The sequence below is a fragment of the Mytilus galloprovincialis genome, chromosome 2 (genome assembly GCF_965363235.1).
Source record: "Mytilus galloprovincialis chromosome 2, xbMytGall1.hap1.1, whole genome shotgun sequence".
NCBI classification, from domain to species: domain Eukaryota; kingdom Metazoa; phylum Mollusca; class Bivalvia; order Mytilida; family Mytilidae; genus Mytilus; species Mytilus galloprovincialis.
This window is the reverse complement of record NC_134839.1, coordinates 44,480,320-44,504,448: the sequence shown is the minus strand read 5'-3', so window position 1 is coordinate 44,504,448 and position 24,129 is coordinate 44,480,320. Positions and strand designations below refer to the sequence as shown.

The following is a 24,129-nucleotide window of genomic DNA, read 5'->3' as shown; positions in this document are numbered from 1 at the left end:
TACGGGAACTTAAAGAGTAAAGAAAATAAAAAGGCTTTAAAAGAAGCAAGTAAATCTTATAAAAAAGAACTAAATCGGAGTTATAATGATTTCCAAATGAATACCGCAAAAGATCTTAGAAAACTGGCTAAATCTGACCCAAAACGGCTATGGCAAAAATTTAATAGTATAAATATCAACAAATCAAATAAAACTGATGCTGTTAAAATTGAAGACTTATATGAACATTTCAAACGCCTAAGCCAAGATGAAGTCATTGAAGACAACCCAGACATAGATTTAACAAAGGTACCACCAGAGAACATTAACAGAATTTTAAATTCTCCAATCACAGAAGAAGAAATTTTGAATGTCGTCAAAAAACTTAAAAACAATAAGGCTTCCGGATATGATGGTATTGTGAATGAACATATTAAACATACGGTTAAGGAAATGTTGACCATCTATCACAAGTTATTCAACATTGTTTTAAATACCGGGAAGGTACCAGATTCATGGACAATGGGAATTATTCAACCTATCTTCAAGAATAAAGGCAATATTTATGATCCTAGTTCGTACAGACCAATAACATTAGTGTCATGTCTTGGGAAAACTTTCACATCTATCTTAAATGAAAGACTTGGGGAACTATCAACTGAGGTCAATCTGATTTCCGAGGCTCAAACAGGTTTCAGAAAAGGATATAGTACATTGGATAACATATTTGTATTACATTCATTAATATCAATTTATCAAGCACTTGGGAAAAAACTCTTTTGCACTTTTGTTGATTTTTCGAGAGCCTTTGATACAATCTCTCATACATCTTTATGGATAAAATTACAAAAGGCGAATATTTCTGGGAAAATTTTTAAAGTAATATATAGTATGTATAGTGATGTTAAATCTTGTGTAAGGAATGGGAACGAAGTGTCAGCCGTTTTTAACTGTAACATCGGAGTGAGACAGGGAGAAAACTTATCCCCCTTTTTATTTGCTGTTTATCTAAACGATCTGGAGTCTTTCTTTGCCGGAAATGATGTTCAGAACTTGCAAGTTATCGAAAATATTTGCCACAATCATTTGCATATTTATATTAAACTTTTCGTTCTTTTGTACGCCGACGACACTATAATTATATCTGAAACGGCCAAATCAATGCAACAACTGTTTTTGAAAGATACTGTGTCCGATGGAAGTTAAACCTTAATTTATCGAAGACAAAGGTTGTTGTGTTTTGCAAACGGAAATCAAGAACATTACCAAAGTTTCAAATATTTAACCAGTCTATTGAAATTCAAGATTCTTATCCATATCTAGGACTAACCTTTAATTACAATGGTTCATTTGCAACAGCGAAGAAACGTCTTAGCGAACAAGCACAGAAAGCTCTTTTTAGTCTCTATACAAAGATATGTAACCTCTCAATACCTGTCGACTTACAATTACAACTGTTTGATGCACTTGTACTTCCAATTCTGACATATGGATGCGAGATATGGGGATTCGGAAATAATTACAGGTTGGAAAAAATCCATCTACAGTTTTGCCGGAATGTGTTGAAAATTAGATCGTCGACACCAAATTTTATGACATATGGAGAACTTGGTCGTACACCAATAGATACCGTAATAAAATGTAGAATGGTGTGTTTTTGGAACAAACTTCTCACCAATGAAAATAAACTGAGCAGTATACTTTATCAAATTATGTTCAACTTAAAAGATGATCACACTTTCAAATGGATAGATTATATTAAATTGATCCTAGACAATGCCAGACTAAGCTATGTTTGGACTCAGCAATCACCATTAGATATAAATCAACTAAAAAATCGTACTGAAAGAAAAACTAAAAGATTCATTCATTCAACAGTGGCAAAGTCAAAATGCAAATTGACAACTCATCCAGAGGAGAATTTTATGGACTTTTTAAAACAATCCTTGGCTTAGAAAACTATCTTTTAAAATTAACACCATTCGAACGTAAATATATTTCAAAATTAAGATGCTGCAATGTAAAAATTCCAGTAGAGTTGGGAAGATGGTATAACATTCCAAAAGAAGAGAGGACATGTAATTTGTGTTTAACTGCTATTGGCAATGAATACCATTATTTATTTGAATGCAATTCTTTATTAGTAAAAAATATCAGAAATCAGCATATTCCAGAGTACTATGTGAAATATCCGAGTGAAGCAAAAATGAAAGGACTACTGTCATTGACTAATATTAACGTACTTAAAAATGTATCTTTATTCATTTCAAAGTTAACTAAAATATTATAATATTAAAATATTATAATATAAAGTAAAGTAATTTTCTATATACATGTATTTCATTTCTAAGTTGTTTCATTTATTTCTTTAATTGTATGTGATTGTATTTTGTAATTTACCTCTTGTTTCACATGTCAATGTGACTGAGTGTTTTTGAAATAAAGCATATTGTATTGACTAGCATTTGAAATAAATAGACTTTTAATAATTGTTTTTTAAGTAAAAGGTTTATATAAATGTACATGATGTACATTGTATTCAATTGTTTGTTCACATTATTAAATGAGTTATTACTATTAATAATAACTAATAATCATGCAAGTGATATTTAAAATAAAAAAAAAATGAAAGTAATTCAACAATTTGGTTTTCTTAACAAAATAAGATGATCAATATCAAACCTTTTACAATAGATTTTGATAACATCTAATATTATTCAGGAAAACTACAAGTATCATTATATGGTTTAAGAAAAAACTAATTTTGTTTATCTAAATTTTCTTCAAATCTTAAAACAAGAGCTGTGCACAAACAATCACCGAAAAGACTTATTTTCCAAATGTCCACCTAGTTATCATCAAATTTTGATAAATGTTCATTAAAAATGCTAATCATAATGAAAAATGTTCTTATATATCTGAATCAAGTGAATCTTATGAAAAGAAATTATTTAAAGAAATTGTCTTGAAACTTATTAAATATGTTATCTTCAGTTTGGTTAATTTCTTTCAAAATTTGTCTCCAGAAAAAATAAAGTGCACTTCTAAAGATGGTGACACTTTAATGGTTTTTTAATTAAATCATTTTTTTTTCTTCAGTGTATTATATTGTCGATAGTGCTGGACTGGCATCATACATATTCTTGGTATACATTTACAAAGAATATTTCAATCAACCTAGGCCTTTTAGATAAAGTTAATAATTGCAGGGACTTGAATGAATTAAGACTTTTAAAATGAATTTAAAGAAAAATCTAAAAATAATAACTTACGATAAAAACTGTAAACTTGATTGTGTCAATTAAGGTAGAGAATTTTTGGTCATAATTTAAAAATAGAAAATAGTGGACAATATTAAATTCCTAGAAAGGATAGAATGTGTAAACTGTGCCTCTTGTAGGTCAATGAAGAACACCTATTCCTTGATTGTAAAATTAACAAAACAACTTTGAGATATAAATCCATTTGAAAATTATTTACCTTCTCATTATAATGTCTCTAACCCAAGAACAAAAAGTAAAAGAAATGCTTAACCTCTAAAACATGGATCATGTTTAAAATATCATATGACAATAAAAATATTATCAAATTTTGCTGTACTGAATATTTCTAGTACTTATAAATATTTTATTCAATAAAGAAATAACAAGTTGCTTTCTTTAAAAAAAGAAATGCAATCGTAAACCCAAATGCTTGTTTGGCATTATATATATATATATTAGATAATTGTTTAATAAAGATGTATTGTCTTATATTACTTTTGTTGTGCATAAGAATTAGAAACTGACATTGCCTGTTTAGTGGTTTAAATAATGTAATACCGGCTTCACACATCAACGTATAGATCCGACGTACGTCGGCCGAGGTAAAACAAATCATGCACGCTACCAAAACGCTAGTAATTTTGATGCATTCAACCTGTCAATCATATCTGTATCGTGTGCACAACGAGCTTAAAGCGTGTATTGGGTGTGCGTAAAGCGTACCTTAGCGTTTCTCCTAGTCTTCCTACATTCCCAACTGCAGGTCTGTCTATATGTGAATGTTTGTCAATAAGTCTGTCACATTCGCCCGTCTGTTTACATGTTTACCAGTCCGTCTATGTCCACTGGTTCGTCTACATGTTCACTAGCTTTGAAATAGCTTTCGGTAAGTGCGATTATTTCAGTGATTTGTGTCTATTGTTTTTATGTAAGTGATTATTGTGCACCGTACCCATAATTTTAGGGACGCGAATTGCAACTGATATTTTACAGTTTTTTCTTGCGATGTGTTGTCCTTAAGGTTTGGTTCATTTGGGAGGGTCGGGTTTATGGCCACCACATTGTTTATGTGCCAATGTCCATTCTAAAGCCAGAAACATGTAGTACAGTGGTTGTTGTTCATAATTCATGTCGGTCAAGTTGTTTTCGTAAATTATTTTGTTATCAATAAGGCTGTTTAGTTTAGTTTTGTTTGATTTTTGTTTTTAAATCTTAATGGTCGGGGCATTTAATAGCCGACTAAATAGTGTTTTTTTTTTCATTTTTGGAGGCCGCTCGGTGGCCTTTAAAGACTTACTACCACGTCATTGTAACTCTGGTTGGTATTTGTATCATTAGTGCTGGACCATGGTCGATCCTATATGCACCTTTGAGGCAGGCGGGATATTTTTGTAGATCTTGTACAGCTCAAACTAATGTGAGTAGTTCCTGTACTTCTATGTCTAGTCCCATGTTGCATGATTGGAGAGGGTGTAATATCCTCTGTAGGTTTGATGAAGTTTCACCCGTATCGGACTTCTTTTCCTAAATGAAAGCTTTAAGGCGACGAGTATTTTTGTATGCAATGTGTCCTTAACGTGTCTAAAACTTATCTGTAGCGTTTCCAACGCTCGTGTAGCGTGTATATTATGTGCGTGCAGTTTACAGGTATAAACGTTTGACAAACGCTTGAGCTGAATGATTTTTTTTATGTTCCATTAAAATTTTCCTGAAGTAAAAGCGTTCACCAAGCGTATACCTTTGCATTTCGACGTACTTCAAACTTATGGAACGCGTGTTTAAACGCTTGCGTAGAGTTCCTCTGGTGAGCAACTAAGTTACGAATACGATGATACGGACTTTGTTAATTTTCTTTTTTGACTGATTGTTTTACATTGTCATTTCGGGGCCTTTTATAGCCGACTATGCGGTACGTGCTTTGCCTGTTGTTGAAGGCCGTACGGTGACCCATAGTTTGTATTTCTGTGTTATTTTGATTTCTTGTAGATAGTTGTCTCATTGACACCAAACCCGATATCTTCTTTTTTTATATTCGATATCTTATCGCCGACATGGTTAAGTCTGCTAAAAATGCATGCATGATTCATTTTTAGGTTATCAGTCGTAATTAAAGTGGCACATTTAATTCGTTGTTTCATTGCTTGAAGTATCATTTCTTACATCTGCATGGTCAAATGTGTATTTTTTTAAAATAAATTTTAGATTTAGATTTCAGTCACGGTTATTTTTTCCCCCTTCATATTGAATATCTATACTTATCAGTCGCATTTTAATGACGAAAAGGATTCAGAGGTTATTAAAAAAAGTAAATAATGTTGCAATATTTAAACAAAGAAAATAACTTTAAATTTGCAATATTAATGAAAATAAATACGGACATAACTTTCATAATTGATTTTAACGTTATTTTCAATAAACGAATTTTTTTTTAAATCCTCGTTTTTACATCTATTTGAGGCACGTATTTATGATTATATTTCCATGTCCTTGGTCTATCCTAGACGTAAAATTTCAAAAAGTGCTAATACTTTTTTTAAAGATATTATTTTTAATTGTTCTCGTTCAAAATATTTTATTTTTAATAACCATTTTTTTTTTTTAAGTTGCAATATTTAACCAAAAAAAATAACTGTAATTTAATCATATGCAAGAAAGACTTCCCTTTAATTTCAGTATAAAAAAATAAATAGCTTGCTTTTTACAACGTCATGTACATCTTCACTAAACGTAAAATCTAAAATAAAATGCTACTAAAACTCTTTCTAAAGATTTTATTTTTATATTATTCTCGTTCAGAATACAAAGCGCATTGTTTACATGAAATCTTATCTCATATCTAAACACAGCTGGTTACATCGTTTGACTAATTAGGTTAATATTAGCAGCTTGTAATCGTGTGCAAGAAAATATTATATCATAATAAATTTCAGATCATACGTAAAATATCTCTATAGCAACTTAAGATGCTAATGCATATTCAACAGATTAGTAAGCTATTGCGCATGCATTTGAAAGGTGGTCATAGCTATTGCGCATGTATTTGAAAGGTGGTCATAGAAAGACCAGAAGTGTTCCGACTAACATCCGGTGTTCCGAAAGACTACATCACTCGTCCAATATATACTGCGTAAACCCTCAGGGGTTTACGCAATGAATTGCCTAAATTTCAGTTAGCATAAGTCCTAAAGACAATCTTAATCATATGTTAAGATCAGTCTATCTAAAATAATAAACCATTTTGATTTTAGAAATTAATTTAAGAAACACCTTGTGAATAGAAAAAGGCAGGCATTGTAAATGTTTGCAGTATATTTGAAAGTGAGATTCATTTATTCTTCACTACCAAAAAATAGACTTAATATAAAAAATAACTTAAATTGATCAAAAATTATTTAAAAGGTATAATATCAAAAATAATAGTCAGGAGACAATTATTTTTTAATTAAGCTGTTTGTTCAACTAGTTTTATTGTTTCATTTTATTTTTGAATTTCTTGTCATAATCACAGTTATTAAATTTGACAAACACATACATGTATATTTTACCTGAGACACCTGACCTGTAAGTTATATAATTTTAACACTTCAATGCATTCAAGATTTCCCTTTATCCTTGACTAGTTTTTGAGTAATACCTTGTGTATTAAAAAAGCAACAGGGGGTATGATGATGGACATATAGGGCCACCATGGTGAACATATTTTTTATGGCCACCATTAATAAGATAAAGTCACAGGTAGTACTACTTATACTTAAGTTATGGTGCGAAAACCAAGAATAATGCTTATTTGGGCCCCTTTTTTGCCCCTAATTCCTAAACTGTTGGAACCTCAACTCCCAAAATCAATCCCAACCCTTCCTTTTGTGGTCATAAACCTTGTGTTTAAATTTCACTGATATCTATTTTCTTATACTAAATTTATTGTGCAAAAACCAAGAATAATGCTTATTTGGGCCCTTTTTTGGCCCCTAATTCCTAAACTGTTCGAACCAAAACTCCCAAAATCAATCCCAACCTTCCTTTTGTGGTCATAAACCTTATGTCAAAATTTCATAGATTTCTATTCACTTAAACTAAAGTTATAGTGCGAAAACTCAGAATAATGCTTATTTGGGCCCTTTTTGGCCCCTAATTCCTAAAATGTTGGGACCAAAACTCCCAAAATCAATCCCAACCTTCTTCTTGTGGTCATAAACCTTGTGTCAAAATTTCATCAATTTCTATTTATTTTTACTAAAGTTAGAGTGCAAAAAAATTAAAAGTATTCGGACGACGACGACGACGCCACCGTGATAGCAATATACGACTAAAAATTAAATTTTTTGCGGTCGTCTAAAAAGCTCTGAATTGTCTCCCTTTGATGAAAAAAATGCCATTTATTTGCATAAAAATTGAAATAACTTTTTTAACTCCTATTAGTTCAACAGAAAAAAAGTACCTGAACATGCCTGAGCATGCTTTTTTCAAAGGCAGATTGTGAGCTTAAATGAACGGTGACCCCATATTTTTATCTTATTTTTTTTTAAGTATAGGATAAAGTTTATTTATAGAAAAAAATAGCGAAATCCTAAATTTAATTTGATTTCGACCCGCGAGCCCCCTTAAGTAAATTTCAAAAGAGGGAATTAACTGTCATATGGAGTCTACTAATTGATTAAAATTTGACAAATCATCCTGAAGATATAACTAGCAATTAGTATAATGACAGTTTCTTCTACGGTTACGGAGGAGACAACAGTGTTTGGGGAGAAAACTCTTACAACAAAAAGTCTACAACTAAACAGGGTCAGTCTCAAAAGCTTTTTTTTTGCTTTTGAGCAATTCACTATGCAGTTGAATATTAATCCTCTAAAAAAAAATATATTTGAAGAAATCTGAAAAGAGAAAAATTGACCCCCCCCCACCCCCCAATTTTTTATTCACCTCCCCCTTTTCCTTATTCCAAAAATGATCTCAATTCAAATTTCTAATGGAGTTTGCAACAATAACTACTCATTTAAATACATCATAAAATATTAAAATATAAAATGACATACAGTCATGGTTAAAATTAACTTCTAAAAAAAATAATGGGGAATGTGTCCAAAGGGACACAGATGATGCCCCCCGCTAGCATATAACGTTATAAAGAGACATAACTCAAGAACTGTAAAAAAGAAGCTGCCAAAAATTGAACTTAAACTGAGCTTAGAGGTAATAAGCATTATATACACATTTCATTAAATTTAGTTAACGTGGTTAAGACAAACTTAAGTTAAGAAAACAGAAACTAAATTTTTTTTCAATTTTTCCACTTGTAAAGGGGCATAACCCTAGAATGGTAATCAAAGTGCTTGTAATCACTGAATGGTAAAGATTGGTTTAATTTATCAGTTGATTCAACTACTATTCTGGAAAAAGAAAAACAACTCCAGATAAACAAAAAAGCTTCATCAGCAACATTTTATATTGGCAAATTTCCAATGAAGTTCATTAAACTAAAGTTATTGGCAAATTTCCAATGGAATTTATTAATGCTAAAGTTTTTTGGCAAATTTTCAATATATATACTTTAAAAGCAGTTTTGGTGAGATATTCAAATGAGTTTCAATTACCATCCTTACACTGCTTTTAAATTATGTTTTGTGCTTAAGTAATTATCCATTAACCTGGAAACCCTTTTCCCCCCCTTTTTTGCTCCTTATTCCTTAACCGTTTGAGCCATAACTCCCAAAGACAATTCTTACTATCCCTTTGTGGTATTCCAATATCCAAAATCTAAATACATTGTTAGATTCAGCATATCAAAGAACCCCAAGAATTCAATTTTTGATGAAATCAAATAAAGTTCAATTTTGGACCCTTTAGACCTCACTGTGGACCAATTTGATAACCGGGCCCAAATATCATGAATCTAAATACATGGTTAGATTCAGCATATCGAAGAACCCCATATATTTAATTTTTGTTGAAATCAAACAAAGCTTAATTTTGGACCCCGATTTGGACCAACTTGAAAACTGAGCCCATAATAAAAAAACTAAGTACATGTTTAGATTCAGCATATCAAAGAACCCCAAGAATTCAATTTTTGTTAAAATCAAATTAAGTTTGATTTTGGACCCTTTGGACCTTTATGTAGACCAATTTGAAATTGGGACCAAAAATTAAGAATCTAAATACACGGTAAGATTCGGCATATCAAAGAACCCCAATAGTTCAATTTTTGATGAAATCAAACAAAGTTTACTTTTGGACCCTTTTGGACCCTAATTCCTAAACTATTGGAACCAAAACTCCCAAAATCAATCCAAAACTTCCTTTTGTGGTCATAAACCTTGTGTTTAAATTTCATAGATTTCTAGTTACTTATACTAGAGTTATTGTGCGAAAACCAAGAAAAATGCTTATTGGACCCTTTTTTGGCCCCTTATTCTTAAACTGTTGGGACCAAAACTTCCAAAATCAATCCCAACCTTCTTTTTGTTGTCATAAACCTTGTGTTTAAATTTCATAGATTTCTATTGACTTATACTTAAGTTATAGTGCAAAAACCAAATGTCTTTGGACGACGACGATGACAACATCATACCAATATACGACCGCAAAAATTTTGCGGTCGTATAAAAATCTAACCGACGAAACCACAAAACAAGTTTTGATCTTTGGTGGAAGACAAAAAAAAAAATGATCAGAACAAATACAATACAGCTAAGTTTCTGTATACATTTTTTTCTTTGATAAAAGAGTTGTGTACCATCAGTCATGTATTTAAAAGACATATACCAACAGGCAACATTGTAGTGTCTTCAGACTTTTGCAAGTTTAAATAAATATACCTGTCTTTTTCTAATTCTTGTTTTATTCTCTCCCTTTCTTTAGTCTTTTCTGTCCTCTCCTTGGCTAACTGCTCCTGTAACTCTTTTCTTTTCTTTTCTTCTTGAAATTGCTTAAGTTTGGCCATATCCTGTCCCAATTTTCTTCTTTCTATTTCTTTCTGTCTTCTTCCTTCTTCCTCTATTTCTTGTTTTTGCAATCTTTTTTCTTCAATCTTTTGTTTTGCTCTATAACAACAAAATCAAAGTTTTTCGAGAGCGATTTTTCGCGACATTGGTAAGTAGAAAAATAACGCGAATATAAATCGTCGCAAATATGTATAACTTAAATCTTAACTTATCAAACTACATCGTAGATAAGAAAATCTCAAAATTAAATAGATTAAAAGTGGACTAGTATATGTGAAAATAAGTTGGTATACGAATATACTTATACAAACTGCATTTTATCCCAATGTTCTATTTTTAGCCATGTCTTCCATGTTGGTTGGCAGGCAGTGTCATTGGACACATTTTTAAACTAAATACCCTGATGATGATTGTGGTAAAGTTTAGTTAAATGACAAGGTTCACTTTAGGCCAAATATAGCCTTGAATTTCACTGAATCTTAAAATTTCAAAATGGCCATTATTTGTTTTTTGAATTGATCTATGTCAAAAGATTTACTTCTTTGTTAAAAGATTTACTTCTTTGTTAAAAGAAGTCTTTTCACAAGAGTGGCTTAAAAATCAACACATTCTGGATAAAGTGGCAACATACAACGATTTTTGTGCATTTTTTTTTTTAGACTTAAACGCTTGAGGAAACCTGTTGTCTCAACCTTGGATCCAAAATGTTCTGTATTCAATATTTGAATTATACAAAGACAAAAAAAATAGAGGCTCTAAAGAGCCTGTGTCTCTCACCTTGGTCTATGTGAATATTAAAGGAAGCAGATGGATTCATGACAAAATTGTGTTTTGGTGATGGTGATGTGTTTGTACATCTTACTTTACTGAACATTCTTGCTGCTTAAAATTATCTCTATCTATAATGAACTTGGCCCATTAGTTTCAGTGGAAAATGTTAGTAAAAATTTACAAATTTTATGAAAATTGTTAAAAATTGACTATAAAGAACAATAACTCCTAAGGGGGTCAATTGACCATTTCGGTCATGTTGACTTATTTGTAAATCTTACTTTGCTGAACATTATTGTTGTTTACAGTTTATCTCTATCAATAATAATATTCAAGATAATGACCAAAAACAGCAAAATTTCCTTAAAACTAACAATTCAGGGTCAGCAACCCAACAACAGGTTGTCCGATTCATCTAAAAAATTCAGAGTAGATAAATGTTGACCTGATAAACAATTTTACCCCATGTCAGATTTGCTCTATAATGCTTTGGGTTTTGAGTTATAAGCAAAAAACTGCATTTTACCCCATGTTCTATTTTTAGCCATGGCGGCCATCTTGGTTGGATGGCCGGGTCACTGGACACATTTTTCAAACTACTAACCCAAAAGATGATTGTGGTCAAGTTTGGATTAATTTGGCTTAGTAGTTTCAGAGATGAAGATTTTTGTAAAAGTTACTAAGATTTACGAAAAATGGTTAAAAATTGACTATAAAGGGCAATAACTCCTAAAGGGGTCAACTGACCATTTCAGTCATGTTGACTTATTTGTAAATCTTACTTTGCTGAACATTATTGCTGTTTATAGTTTATCTCTATCTATAAATAATATTTAAGATAATAACCAAAAAGAGCAAAATTTCCTTAAAATTACTAATTCAGTGCCAGCAACACAACAACGGGTTGTCCGATTCATCTGAAAATTTCAGGGCAGATAGATCTTGAACTGATAAACAATTTTACTCCTGTCAGATTTGCTCTAAATGCTTTGGGTTTTGAGTTATATGCCAAAAACTGCATTTTACCCCATGTTCTATTTTTAGCCATGGAGGCCATCTTGGTTTGATGGCCGGGTCACTGGACACATTTTTTAAAAAATTAACCCAAAAGATGATTGTGGCCAAGTTTGGATTAATTTGGCCCAGTAGTTTCAGCGGAGAAGATTTTTGTAAAATATTACTAAGATTTACGAAAAATGGTTAAAAATTGACTATAAAGGGCAATAACTCCTAAAGGGGTCAACTGACCATTTCAGTCATGTTGACTTATTTGTAAATCTTACTTTGCTGAACATTATTGCTATTTACTGTTTATCTCTATCTATAATAATTTTCCAGATAATAACCAAAAACAGCAAAATTTCCTTAAAATTACTAATTCAGGGGCAGCAACCCAACAACGGGTTATCCGATTCATCTGAAAATTTCAGGGCAGATAGATCTTCACCTGTTTAACAATTCAACCCCTGTCAGATTTGCTCTAAATGCTTTGGTTTTTGAGTTATAAGCCAAAAACTGCATTTTACCCCTATGTTCTATTTTTAGCCATGTCGGCCATCTTGGATGGTTTGCCGGGTCACCGGACACATTTTTTAAACTAGATACCCCAATGATTATTGTGGCCAAGTTTGGTTTAATTTGGCCCAGCAGTTTCAGAGGAGAAGATTTTTGTAAAAGTTAACGACGACGGACGCCAAGTGATGAGAAAAGCTCACTTGGCCTTTTAGGCCAGGTGAGCTAAAAATGACTGGTAGACAGGTTGACATGTCAACAGATTGACAATGTGTTGAAAATGTAAATATTTTTATGGTTGACTGACTGACAGGTTGACAATTTAAAATAACAAGAGGCTCTCAAGAGCCTGAATCGCTCACCTGAATTTTTTTGGTTTAATCTCTCATCAATGATTATTTTGGCTTTTCAATTTATTTAAATGTTCTTTGAATTGTCCTATTTTCTTCAAAAGCAAAAAAAAAATCATTTTCTCCTATGTTCTATTTTAGCCATAGGAGCTATGTTTCTTGACATACAAGGAAATGAAATATAAAATTTATACTAGATACTCTGAAACTCTAAAACTCATTTAGCCTAAGTTTGGCTGAAATTGATACAGCAGTTTCAAAGGAGAAGATTTTTTAAAGTAAGTCAACATGATGAACAAATTGTGAAAAAAGTCTTTAAAGGGCAATAACTCCTTAAGAGGTCAATTGACAATTTTGGTCAAATTGACTTATTTGTAGATCTTACTTTGCTTAACATTTTTGCTATTAACAGTTTATCTGTATCTATAATAATATTCAAGATAATGACCAAAAACTGCAAAATTTCCTTAAAATTACCAATTAAGTGGCAGCAACCCAACAATGGTTTGTTTGATTCATCTGAAAATTTCAGGGCTGATAGATCTTGACCTAATGAACATTTTACACCATGTCAGATTTGCTCTAAATGCTTTCGTTTTTGAGATATAAGCCAAAAACTGCATTTGACCCCTATGTTCTATTTTCAGTAACGGCGGCCATGTTTTTTGACAGATCAAAAATTGAAGCACACACTTTGTGCAGGATAATCTAAGGAACAATCATGCTAAGTTTCATCCAAATCCATTCAGCAGTTTCAGAGGAGAAGATTTTTTAAAGTTAGCAAATATGATGAACAAATTGTGAAAAATTGTCATTAAAGGACAATAACCCCTTAAGGGGTCAATTGACAATTTTGGTCATATTAACTTATTTGTAGATCTTACTCTGCTGATCACTTTTGCTGTTTACAGTTTATCTTTATCTATAATAATATTCAAGATAATGACCAAAAACTGCAAAATTTCCTTAAAATTACCAATTAAGTGGCAGCAACCCAACAATGGTTTGTTTGATTCATCTGAAAATTTCACGGCTGATAGATCTTGACCTAATGAACATTTTTACCGCATGTCAGATTTGCTCTAAATGCTTTCGTTTTTGAGATATAAGCCAAAAACTGCATTTGACCCCTATGTTCTATTTTAAGTAACGGCCGCCATGTTTTTTGACGGATCAAAAATCGAAGCACACACTTTGTGCAGGATACTCTAAGGAACAATCATGCTAAGTTTCATTCAAATCCATTCAGTAGTTTCAGAGGAGAAGATGTTTGAAAAATTGTTAACGACGACGACGATGTCGACGACGACGACGACGGACGCCAAGTGATGAGAAAAGCTCACATGGCCTTTTAGGCCAGGTGAGCTAATAAAAAGTAAGTTATGGTTGACAAGTCAACAATTTGACTGGTTGACAGGTTGAATAGTCGACAAGTTGACAGGTTGACAACTTGATAGCATTAAAAAGTGTAAAATAGAATTATTATTGACTGGCAGACAGGTCCACATGTCGACAGGTTGACAATTTCATTTCAGAAATGGAAACTGTAAAAATGGTAAACAGGTTGATAGTCGACAGATAACAGTTAAAAGTCAAGACTTCTTAAAAAGTTTAAAAACTGAAGTTAATTTTATTTTACTTAATTACAATTTAGTTTTTTTTGGCAAATAAATAAACCTATTTACTTGTTTTATAGTAAAATTAAACCTGTCAACCTGTCGTTCTTATCACTTATTAACCTGTCGACCTTAACACCAGGTTGACCCTTAGGCTTGTCAACCTGTTGTCCTTAACACTTGTCAACCTGTCAACTTTTACCCTTGTCAACCTGTTGACCTGTCAGTCTGTCAAATTATTTACATATAAACCGATTTACTTCTCAAGTTAAACCAATTTATTACTCTGTTCGTCCGATGGAACTACAGTACCGTTTATCCTACTTGACCCAGAACTTGTATAAGAAAGTAGCTGATAGTTTTGAGGTATATGGACAATTGGTAGAGCTCAATGTCTGAACATTTTTGCTCTGACTTTCTTTATTTCTAACAGTTTTCAAAATAATAGACAAAACTTGCATTTTACCCCTATGTTCTTTTTTTACCTATGTCAGCCATCTAAATTGGCAGGCAGGGTCATTTGACACATTTTTAAAACTTTCTAGCATTCAAATAGTTATGTAGATTCACAATATACCAATAATGGGACAGACATACTGAAAGAGGCACAGATGGACAGTCCCCCCCCCCCCAACTTTCAAATGTGGGGCAATAAAAATATAACCATAAATGGGAGCAAATAAATTCAGAAGTTTAAGGAGACCATCTTTGAAAAGGTCTATGACAATGATGACAGATGATGGACAATGACAGGCACCAAGTGATGGCAAAATCCATATAAAAATATATGACCTTTTAGAGCCCCAAAAATCTGATGAGATAAATATATGTTCACTTGTTAAATACTGTGGATTCATTTATTTTTGTGTGTACCAATTTTCATGGATTGAAGAAAAGTTGCATTTTCGTTAATATCTAATTTCATTATCTTTGCAAAGTCTGCATACATTCCTTATGAAAATTTGTTATTTGTTGAACATTTAAATTCATGGTTCCCAGGTACCCACGTTATCCACGAAAATTGGTATTCAACGAATGCTAATGAATCCACAGTAGTTTTGAAATGTTGTAAATGTATAAATATTGTTTACATGTCTATTCTTTCTTCCAATGCTGGAGCAGCTGAATTAGAATCTGTAGTGACGGTGTGATTGCTTGATGCTGAATCTGCTTGTCCAGAAGCAGGCTGACCACTGGAAACTGCTGTTTGTACATTAGACATTTTGATAGATTGTGTGTCCAAAGGAGGAGAGACATCAGTCTGAGCTCTGTGGTTCTGTAAGGCAAGGCAAATAAGAAACATTATTTGTTTTATCTGTTGAATACTGTCAACAAAAAGGGACATGGTCTACATATTTTTCAAAATGCAGTTTAAATGTTAAAACTTTAATAAATATAACCATACTGTGTCATAAAAATTCAAAACCTCATTTATATTCAAGATAAAACCTAAATTTTTGGGTACTTATGATTAAGACACAGAGTGATACGACCCTAGAGGTTGAACATTAGTATAGACATATCATTCAAGCTTGATACAGTTCTGAATTAGGTTTGTGATTTAATATTTGACACAGGTTAGGTTTGACTGACACAGAATGTAGCTGTCGTCTAAGAACTAAAAAAAATTGAAATTGGACATTTACCTATAATGGTCCAATATCCAAAATTGAAATATATGTGGTTAGATTCAGCATATATCAAAGAACCCCATAATTCAGTTTTTGATGAAAACACACAAAGTTTGATTTTGGACCCTATGGACCTGTTAAATATGGACCAATAAAAAAACAGAGCCAAAAACCATAATTCAAAAGACCTGGTTAGACTTGGAATTGAAACCCATCGAAATTGGTTAACAAATAAGCAATTCATACTAAGTACAAAAGCATTGTTTTTTACCCATTTTTCCTATCAAAACCTTCCTTTGATGTTATAACACCTTGTAGCACAACTAAATAGCAATCCAAAACTTATATTCAATTTATTGTCCAGAAACCAGAAAATCTTAGTTTTCTGGTTTAAATTTGTTCGGTCTGTAATTCCTAAACGGTTTGGGCCAAGGCCCCAAAATTCAATCCCAACATTTGGTTAATTTTCATAGGGTTCCAGACACTTGTACTTAAGTAATTGTCTGTTTTAAATATGATGCATCACGAATGTTGCCATAATATAATAAGAATGCAAAACATATTTGCACCTACCAAAGCACTTGTCTTGTTACATTAGTCTTTCAAAATTAAAAAAAGATGCATATTTTTAGCTGAATTCATACTACAATTCAGTGTTTTTTACTTTCTATATTAAACAAATAGTTTCATTTTCAACTGTCAACAGCCAGTGTTCCAGTGGATACAAATATGCATTATTTAATTTACCCTCCCATCCCCAATGATATAAAATTAGGATGGACAGACAGACATGGACAAACAGATGGACATGGTGATAAGTATATACCATCCAATCTTTGTGTGTGTGGTATACAAATGTGTACCCTATATAAGTAATAATGAATGCAGTGTTAGTAATTTAAGACATAAAGATATCTAAAAATTGTGTTAAACCTACTTTAATGACTGATTGTATGATCTGACAAAAAGCATTAGGTTCCACATAACCAGCTGTTACTTCAATAGGTGAACCATTCACAGCTATAAAATATACTGAAGGCACTGTAACAACTGGGTCTGATATCAGTTAAGGAACAAATACTTTATACTCAGAAACAAAATGTTGCAGAGACCATATACATTACATACATTGTATGAACAACATACAAGTATTTAATGCCTGTGTTAATTAAGAACATAATAAAAACATAAACACAAAAAAAAATTAAACTAGGAAAAAAACAAGCATTCTGTGAGTACTGCAAGGCAATACATAGTCCCCTACCAGTTAAAAATTCATTGTATTGGAACAAAATTCTATCTTGATCTATAAATTGTCATGGTGTAAACAATATAACAAATATCAATTCAATATATTCAAGCATGACATAAAAGTGTGGAAAAACTGATTATTTTCGGACCATAACTCTGCACAAAATCATCAGACCTGAACAAAATTCAAACTTGATCTGTAACTGGTCATGATAAAACTATATACCAATTATCAAATCAATATCTTCGAGCATGAAGAAAAAAAGTACGGAAAACTGATTATTTCAGTGATTTTTTTAAGCACAAAGACCATAACTCTGCACAAAATTATCAGACCAGAACAAATTTGAACATGATCTGTAACTTAGTAGGTATACAATACAAATACAGTATACATAAATGAGACAGAAACCTAATTACACAACTTCAAAAGACATCAATAGGTCACCTTATGCTCTCTGACATAAAATATATTTTTTCAAATTTTTGTAATGGTGTTATAATTCTGCTCATCAATGATGCTTTATAATTATAAGCTTCAGTAATTTTACATCTCCTCCCTATCTTTTTAATTTGAATTTTCTTATACCAGAGAAAGTAAAGCTGCAACTCACTTGACTTCAATGATTGTGTTTATAATTAGTTTTATGGTTTATATTCAAATGGTACAGACAAACTCACAACAAGTGTTTAAAAGGATACAAATCTGTGAGAAAAATCCACATTCTTCACTGAAAATAAAAATAAAATACATTCATGACATGTCTTATTCAAACTTGAACTTATATATAAAATTAATCCTTTGACTATGTTTTTGTGATAACCTCATTATATCTATCAGTCAGGACAAATGAATTATGGCACAACTAGGATAACTGGTGTAAAATACATGTCATACTTAATATAGAAAACAATGTTACCACATGAATAAAGAAATGGGGGCAGGACATTTTAGCGAAAGATTTTGAACTACTGGGGGACATTTGACCGCCAACATAAGAGTCCATTTTAGTGCCGGATTAAATCTTTCACCTGTATTTCGATAACCCATTTTAGCGAAAACTTACCTGGTTGAATAATACTCACTAAGCTTTGGGCAGAAGTTCATTGTATTTTAAAGGGAACACATAATGGTCAGAGAGTCGTTCCATGACCATAATAATGAGCAATGTTATAGTTGTCACTCAGCTATTTACGTTTTTCTTGATACTATTATCAAATTGCAAACAACAACATATATACAAAAATACGAGGTGTAGACGAATGCGCATCAAAATCTAGACAAGTGTCCCAAGTCAGCAGCCTCTGGCCTTTGTTAGTCTTGTATGATTTTTAATTTTAGTTTCTTGTGTATAATTCGGAGTTTAGTATGACGTCCATTATCACTGTACTAGTATACATATTTTTTAAGGGGCCAGGAGGGGGACGCCTACGGGTGCGGGAGTTTCCTGCTACATTGAAGACCCATTTGTGGCCTTCAGCTGTTGCCTGCTCTATTGTCGGGTTGTTGCCGCTTTGACACATTCCCCATTTCCTTTCTCAATTTTAAGATGAAGAGAAAGAACAGTTCCTAATGCAATTCAACAGTATTGTACAGGGAGTATATCCAGAGTCCATTACAAACGTTTCTAGGACATAAATTCCAGGCCAGAACGAGCTTTTAACATTTGATTAAATCTTTGAGACATTTAGCGCTGTATTCTGATAGACATCATATGTTATATATTGTGCTGTCTTGAGTCTATTTAAGTTTTTTTTATTTATTATATTATAAGGGGTTATAAATATTTCGCTAAAATGGGCTTTGACAATTTGAATTTTCGCTGAAATGGGTTAAAATTAGGCGACTGATTTGTTTTGCTCAAATGTCCTATCAATGCGCTAAAATGCCCTCCGCCGAAAGAAACAACCATTTAACTTTAAAGGAAAAGAGGGAGGGGGTAAAGGTTTTTTAAATTGATTATAGTTATTTTTTTTTTTTCTTACCAAGTTGAAACATTTTTATTTAATAAGCAGACAGTAAAATGTGTGCATTCCTATGAAATCACTACTGTGTAAAGCTTGTACATACTATAAATAAGTTTGAAGAAAAATACTCACAGAACTTGTAAACATTATGTTTAATGGTACATATATGTAGGAGGATCATATTCTGACATGAGACAGCAAACGTTTGTGCTGAATTTCTTTTAAACAAAGGATTTAGTTGAAACGCAACTATATATATCTCTCAGTCAGCATAGCATTATTACAAAGTTTACAAAAGTTTACAAAAAGTATCTGCAAAAATCTGTGTTGAATTTCTTTTAAACAAAGGGTTTAGTTGAAATGCAACTATATATATATATATCTCAGTCAGCATCGCATTATTACAAAGTTTACAAAAGTTTACATAGCATTATTACAAAGTTTACAAATAATTGTGATAATTGTTTATCACAATTTTGTTCTTGAAAAAAATTAATTTGTTGAAACAAATTGGATAAGTCTTGTCTGTTAGCAGAAAATTAAGAAAGAGACAATCTATTGGCAGCAACCAATTAAATCAAAGTCAATGGACAATGAACTAGGGACAGGGCCTCAAAATGGTTGACAAACTGAGATGTACTGATAGTAATGCAATTTTATAGAAAATATGGTTGCCTTTCATAAGTAATTCCTATCAAACTAATTTTAGCAGAAAACTTAACATTAAAAATTTGTAATAAACTGAAAGTCACTTACTATAACCTACTGGGACAAGGCCTCAAAATAATTGTCAAACTGATATACTTCCTGATAGACATGCAACTTTATAGAAAATATCATTGATCTATCACAAATAGTTCCTGAGTCCTATCAAACTGACTTAAACAGCTAAATTAACATGGAATATTATTAATTCAGTCAAAGGACCATGACCATGAACTACAGGGGGAATGGCTGGAAATAGTCATCTAACTGATCATGCTGATATATGTTTGTACTTGGTACTGATAATAAAATGCAACTTTGTAGAAAATGTCATTGATCTACATGTATCACAAATAGTTCCTGAGTCCTATCAAACCGACTTAAACAGCTAACTTAACATGGAATATTACTAATTTAGTCAAAGGACCATGACCATGACCTACAGGGGGAATGGCTCGAAATAGTCATCTATTAAACTGATACATGTTTGTACTTGGTACTGATAATAAAATGCAACTTTATAGAAAATGTCATTGATCTATCACAAGTAGTTCCTATCAAACTAACTTAAGCAAAAAATTTAACATTGAAAATTGCTCATTGATAAAGGCTTAAGTAATTAGACCATGACCTAGGGGCAGACCTGAGGGCCTTGTCAAACTGAAAATGTACTGATAGGAATACAACTTTATAGAAAATATCATTGAGATATGTCAAGTTGTTCCTATCAAACTATGAATGTATAAACAATTACCCATTAGCTTTTAGTTTTAGAGCTACACAGTGTTGATCTCCACACAATGCTGTTACTTCTGTGTTTTCCAAAGTGGCATCCATTTTCTTTGAAAGTTCATCTTGACCTGTGAAAGTGAAAGCCAGAGCTATTTTAAAATTCATTTTGTGAAAGAAAAACTATACTGCATATCAACAGAATGCTCATCAAAAGCTTGCCATGTGCATGCTGCATGCAAACATCATTATTGTTTATTACAATTTTGTTCTTAAAAAATATGATAAAAATTCCATGCATCAGCATGTACTATATATACATGTACATAGCTACAGTAACACATAACATTTCATTACATATCAAATATAAATATATAAGATTATAGCTTTCACCAGAAGTTAACCAATCAAATTGTTACCCCATTTTTTCTTTTATTAGAAACGATGTCACAAAATATATCTTTCATGTCTTTAGTATACATACATGTACTGAAGTCGTCATAAACATAACGGTAACCCCCTCCTCCCTACCACTCCTTGCATTTAAATGGTTGTCCCTTAGCAGAAGACCTGGAAAGTAAAAGTAAACTGGCAACCTATTGTTTTCGCTTATCGCTGCACTCAGACACTTGTCTCAGAAAAAAATTTCCTATATACCTTAATATAACAAAAGGTACCTTTAAAACTAAACATTTTGAAAAATGTCACCCGGTAGCGAAATTCCATAATATGCAGATTTCTCAGTTGCCAACCCAACTAAAACTTGTTATGTCGTAAATCTGAATTGATTTTTCTACACAATGGTGTATAACATGCAGGCCTGGGGTAATGGTAATTTGTAATTGTAATGCATTGTAATATTACATTTTTTGGATGTAATGCAAAGTAATTTGTAATGCACATTTTCTGCATTACAATTACATGTAATGTAATGATTACTTTAGTTAAAAATTGATGTAATGCCTCCATTACAGTACATTACTTTTCATTACAAATTGGTAAAATACATAAAATTGAAGAATATTGTATAATAAAAAATAAAATATTAACAAAAACAAAAGAAAGTATGGAATAAAATTTTTGTCACAGTTAATTACTGTATTAATTAAATTACATCAATCTTTAAAACACACATTAAGGTAATAAATATAAAATGGTTAAAATTATCAAGTCTTGATTTTGGTTTCTGATATTTGTTTAAAATGATATTAGGAATATTTTGGTGTTTGGTGGTTTGGTGTTCAATGAAAAATCTTATAAAAATTTATCAAACAAAACTATATAGATGAATGGAAAAAATATGAAGATGAAATTTTCATAATTCTATACACACCTTACATGTATTTCAGTGAAAGATTGAATATGTCAAACAACATTTTTAAACCAAACTGTGGTTTGGGTCCTGTCTGTGTTGTTATTTCACCTAATTAATATCAAAATGTTTTTATTGCAATCAAATCTTCTCAACTTATGTTTGTCCTCACAGATCCCTTAAGCATTTCAAATGATAATCCTTTAATGACACATTTATTATATTCCTTTGAAATCCCTTAATGATGTCTTAATGATTAAGTGATCAATGTAAGAAACAAAATTATATGATAATTTATTTATTTTTTACCACCACCTAAGAATCTTAAAAGTGACTTTTCCAGTGCCTCCTACTCCTCATTCAAAGAGTATAGACACAGGTATGGTGCAGTACATGATGTTGACATCTACTTGTCTGAGCCATGTGAAGAAATTTCAATCAATGCACTGGAATGATGGAAGTCAAATTCAGTGTGCCTTTCTTTTTTGGCTAATACAGCTATCAAGTATTTACACACACATCAGCTGCTGTAGAAAGGCTTTTTAGTATTGCCAGAAAGGTGTACAGAACTGATCGCTGTTTTCTTAATGACATCACTTTTGAACCTCTTATGATAATAAGGTTCAATGGACATATTGATTAACCAGTATTTGAAGTCTATGTCACTAACACTGTATATATATCTACATATACCCCTGTAATATTTATCAAATTCTTATAAAAATCTGTTTTTTGAAATGTTTTTAGTTTTTATATTGAAAAAGTAATGTGTAATGTAATGCATTACACAGGCAAAGTAATTGTAATGTAATGCATTACATGTGAGAAAAAATGTAATTGTAATGTAAGAATCACAAAGTAATTGTAATGTAATGCATTACATTGCAATGTAATGGCCCCAGGCCTGATAACATGCCTACTTTTGTTGTCGGAATCATCCGTAGCAATCCTACCCAAATGTAGCAACGTAATTATTTCGTCTACCGATGCCAATTTGGAAACAAACGTCTCGCAGTGAAAGGTATCTTCCCACTCTCAAGGTCTAAATGTTTCTTGGAGTTATCTGATCTTATTTCGTTTCATACGTTAAGTCAAGAGAGAGTCTGAATGATATCAAAACAATGGGAAAATCTGAGTTCTAAAAATAGAAACTGCTGCCACATTAGACATACCTCAAATAACACTTTAATATCTAGGGTTTGTATCACATATAATCTTTTACTAATTTACAATAAAGATAATAATTACTATTTAGAGAAAAGCTGACAGTTTTTTTGTAAATATTTTTTATAATAAATCAAACACTGCAGACTTAGTGTTTCCAATTTGGCATCAGTATACAAAAACCTCACGTTGACCTGCTTCTGAGGCATGCTACGAATGATCCTGTCCAGACAACAATGGTAGTTGAGTCATACACCATTGAGTAGATAAATCAATTTACATTTATGACATCTCTTGCTGCCGAAGGGACACATATGTCCATGTTTCAATGTACATGTATGCCAGCTTTTCATCAGTGCTGTACCTTTATCAAAATAAAAAAGTGTAATATGTTTCTACAATGTCTTACAAATGTAACGGTCATTACGGCATAAACGTCAAGCAGTCGTATTTAATGTCATATGAAATGCAACCCTGAACAACAACTGGCAGCAAGAGGGTTAAGAAGGTTTGGCTACCAAGAAATCGAAATAAAACAGAAGTTCGCGACCGGGTGACATTTTTCAAAATGTTCAGTTAAGTACATTGTGTTCTATTAAGGTATATAGGGGGGGGGGGGGGGGGGGTTGAGACAAGTGCCTGTGGCTGCACTTACTGGTCAAAATTTTTATATGGATTTGCCATGTTTGCGGAAAAGAAAAAATTTACAATGTGTACAAAAACTGTTCACAGATAAAAAAAAATGCCTGAGTACACATATACCTGTGATATATACTATAAATATGCGTTTCTCTCTTTTTGACTTTTGAATGGCGTCACCAATGGATCCTGAAAACCATTTCATAACGCAAATATGTTTAATAAAGTACTAAAGTAAAAAGTCTATATTATGTTGGATTTTAACCGGAAGTTGTTTGGGTTAAAACGAAACCGG

At 31.9% G+C, this 24,129-nt stretch overlaps 1 protein-coding gene across 1 annotated transcript in view; it reads right to left on the bottom strand.

The window, feature by feature from the left end:
- Positions 1 to 24,128, bottom strand: part of LOC143063651 (UBX domain-containing protein 4-like) — a 62,887-nt gene extending 38,759 nt beyond the window's left edge. The window contains exons 1-6 of the mRNA XM_076235908.1: positions 23,958 to 24,128; positions 20,745 to 20,850; positions 18,020 to 18,048; positions 17,004 to 17,122; positions 15,527 to 15,711; positions 10,061 to 10,285 (exon numbers count right to left, since the gene is read on the bottom strand). Coding sequence (XP_076092023.1) covers positions 10,061 to 10,285; positions 15,527 to 15,711; positions 17,004 to 17,122; positions 18,020 to 18,048; positions 20,745 to 20,850; positions 23,958 to 24,039 — 746 coding nt within the window. The 5' untranslated portion in view covers positions 24,040 to 24,128. The remainder of the gene's footprint in view (positions 1 to 10,060; positions 10,286 to 15,526; positions 15,712 to 17,003; positions 17,123 to 18,019; positions 18,049 to 20,744; positions 20,851 to 23,957) is intronic.
- Between the last annotated feature and the right edge of the window lies 1 nt (position 24,129).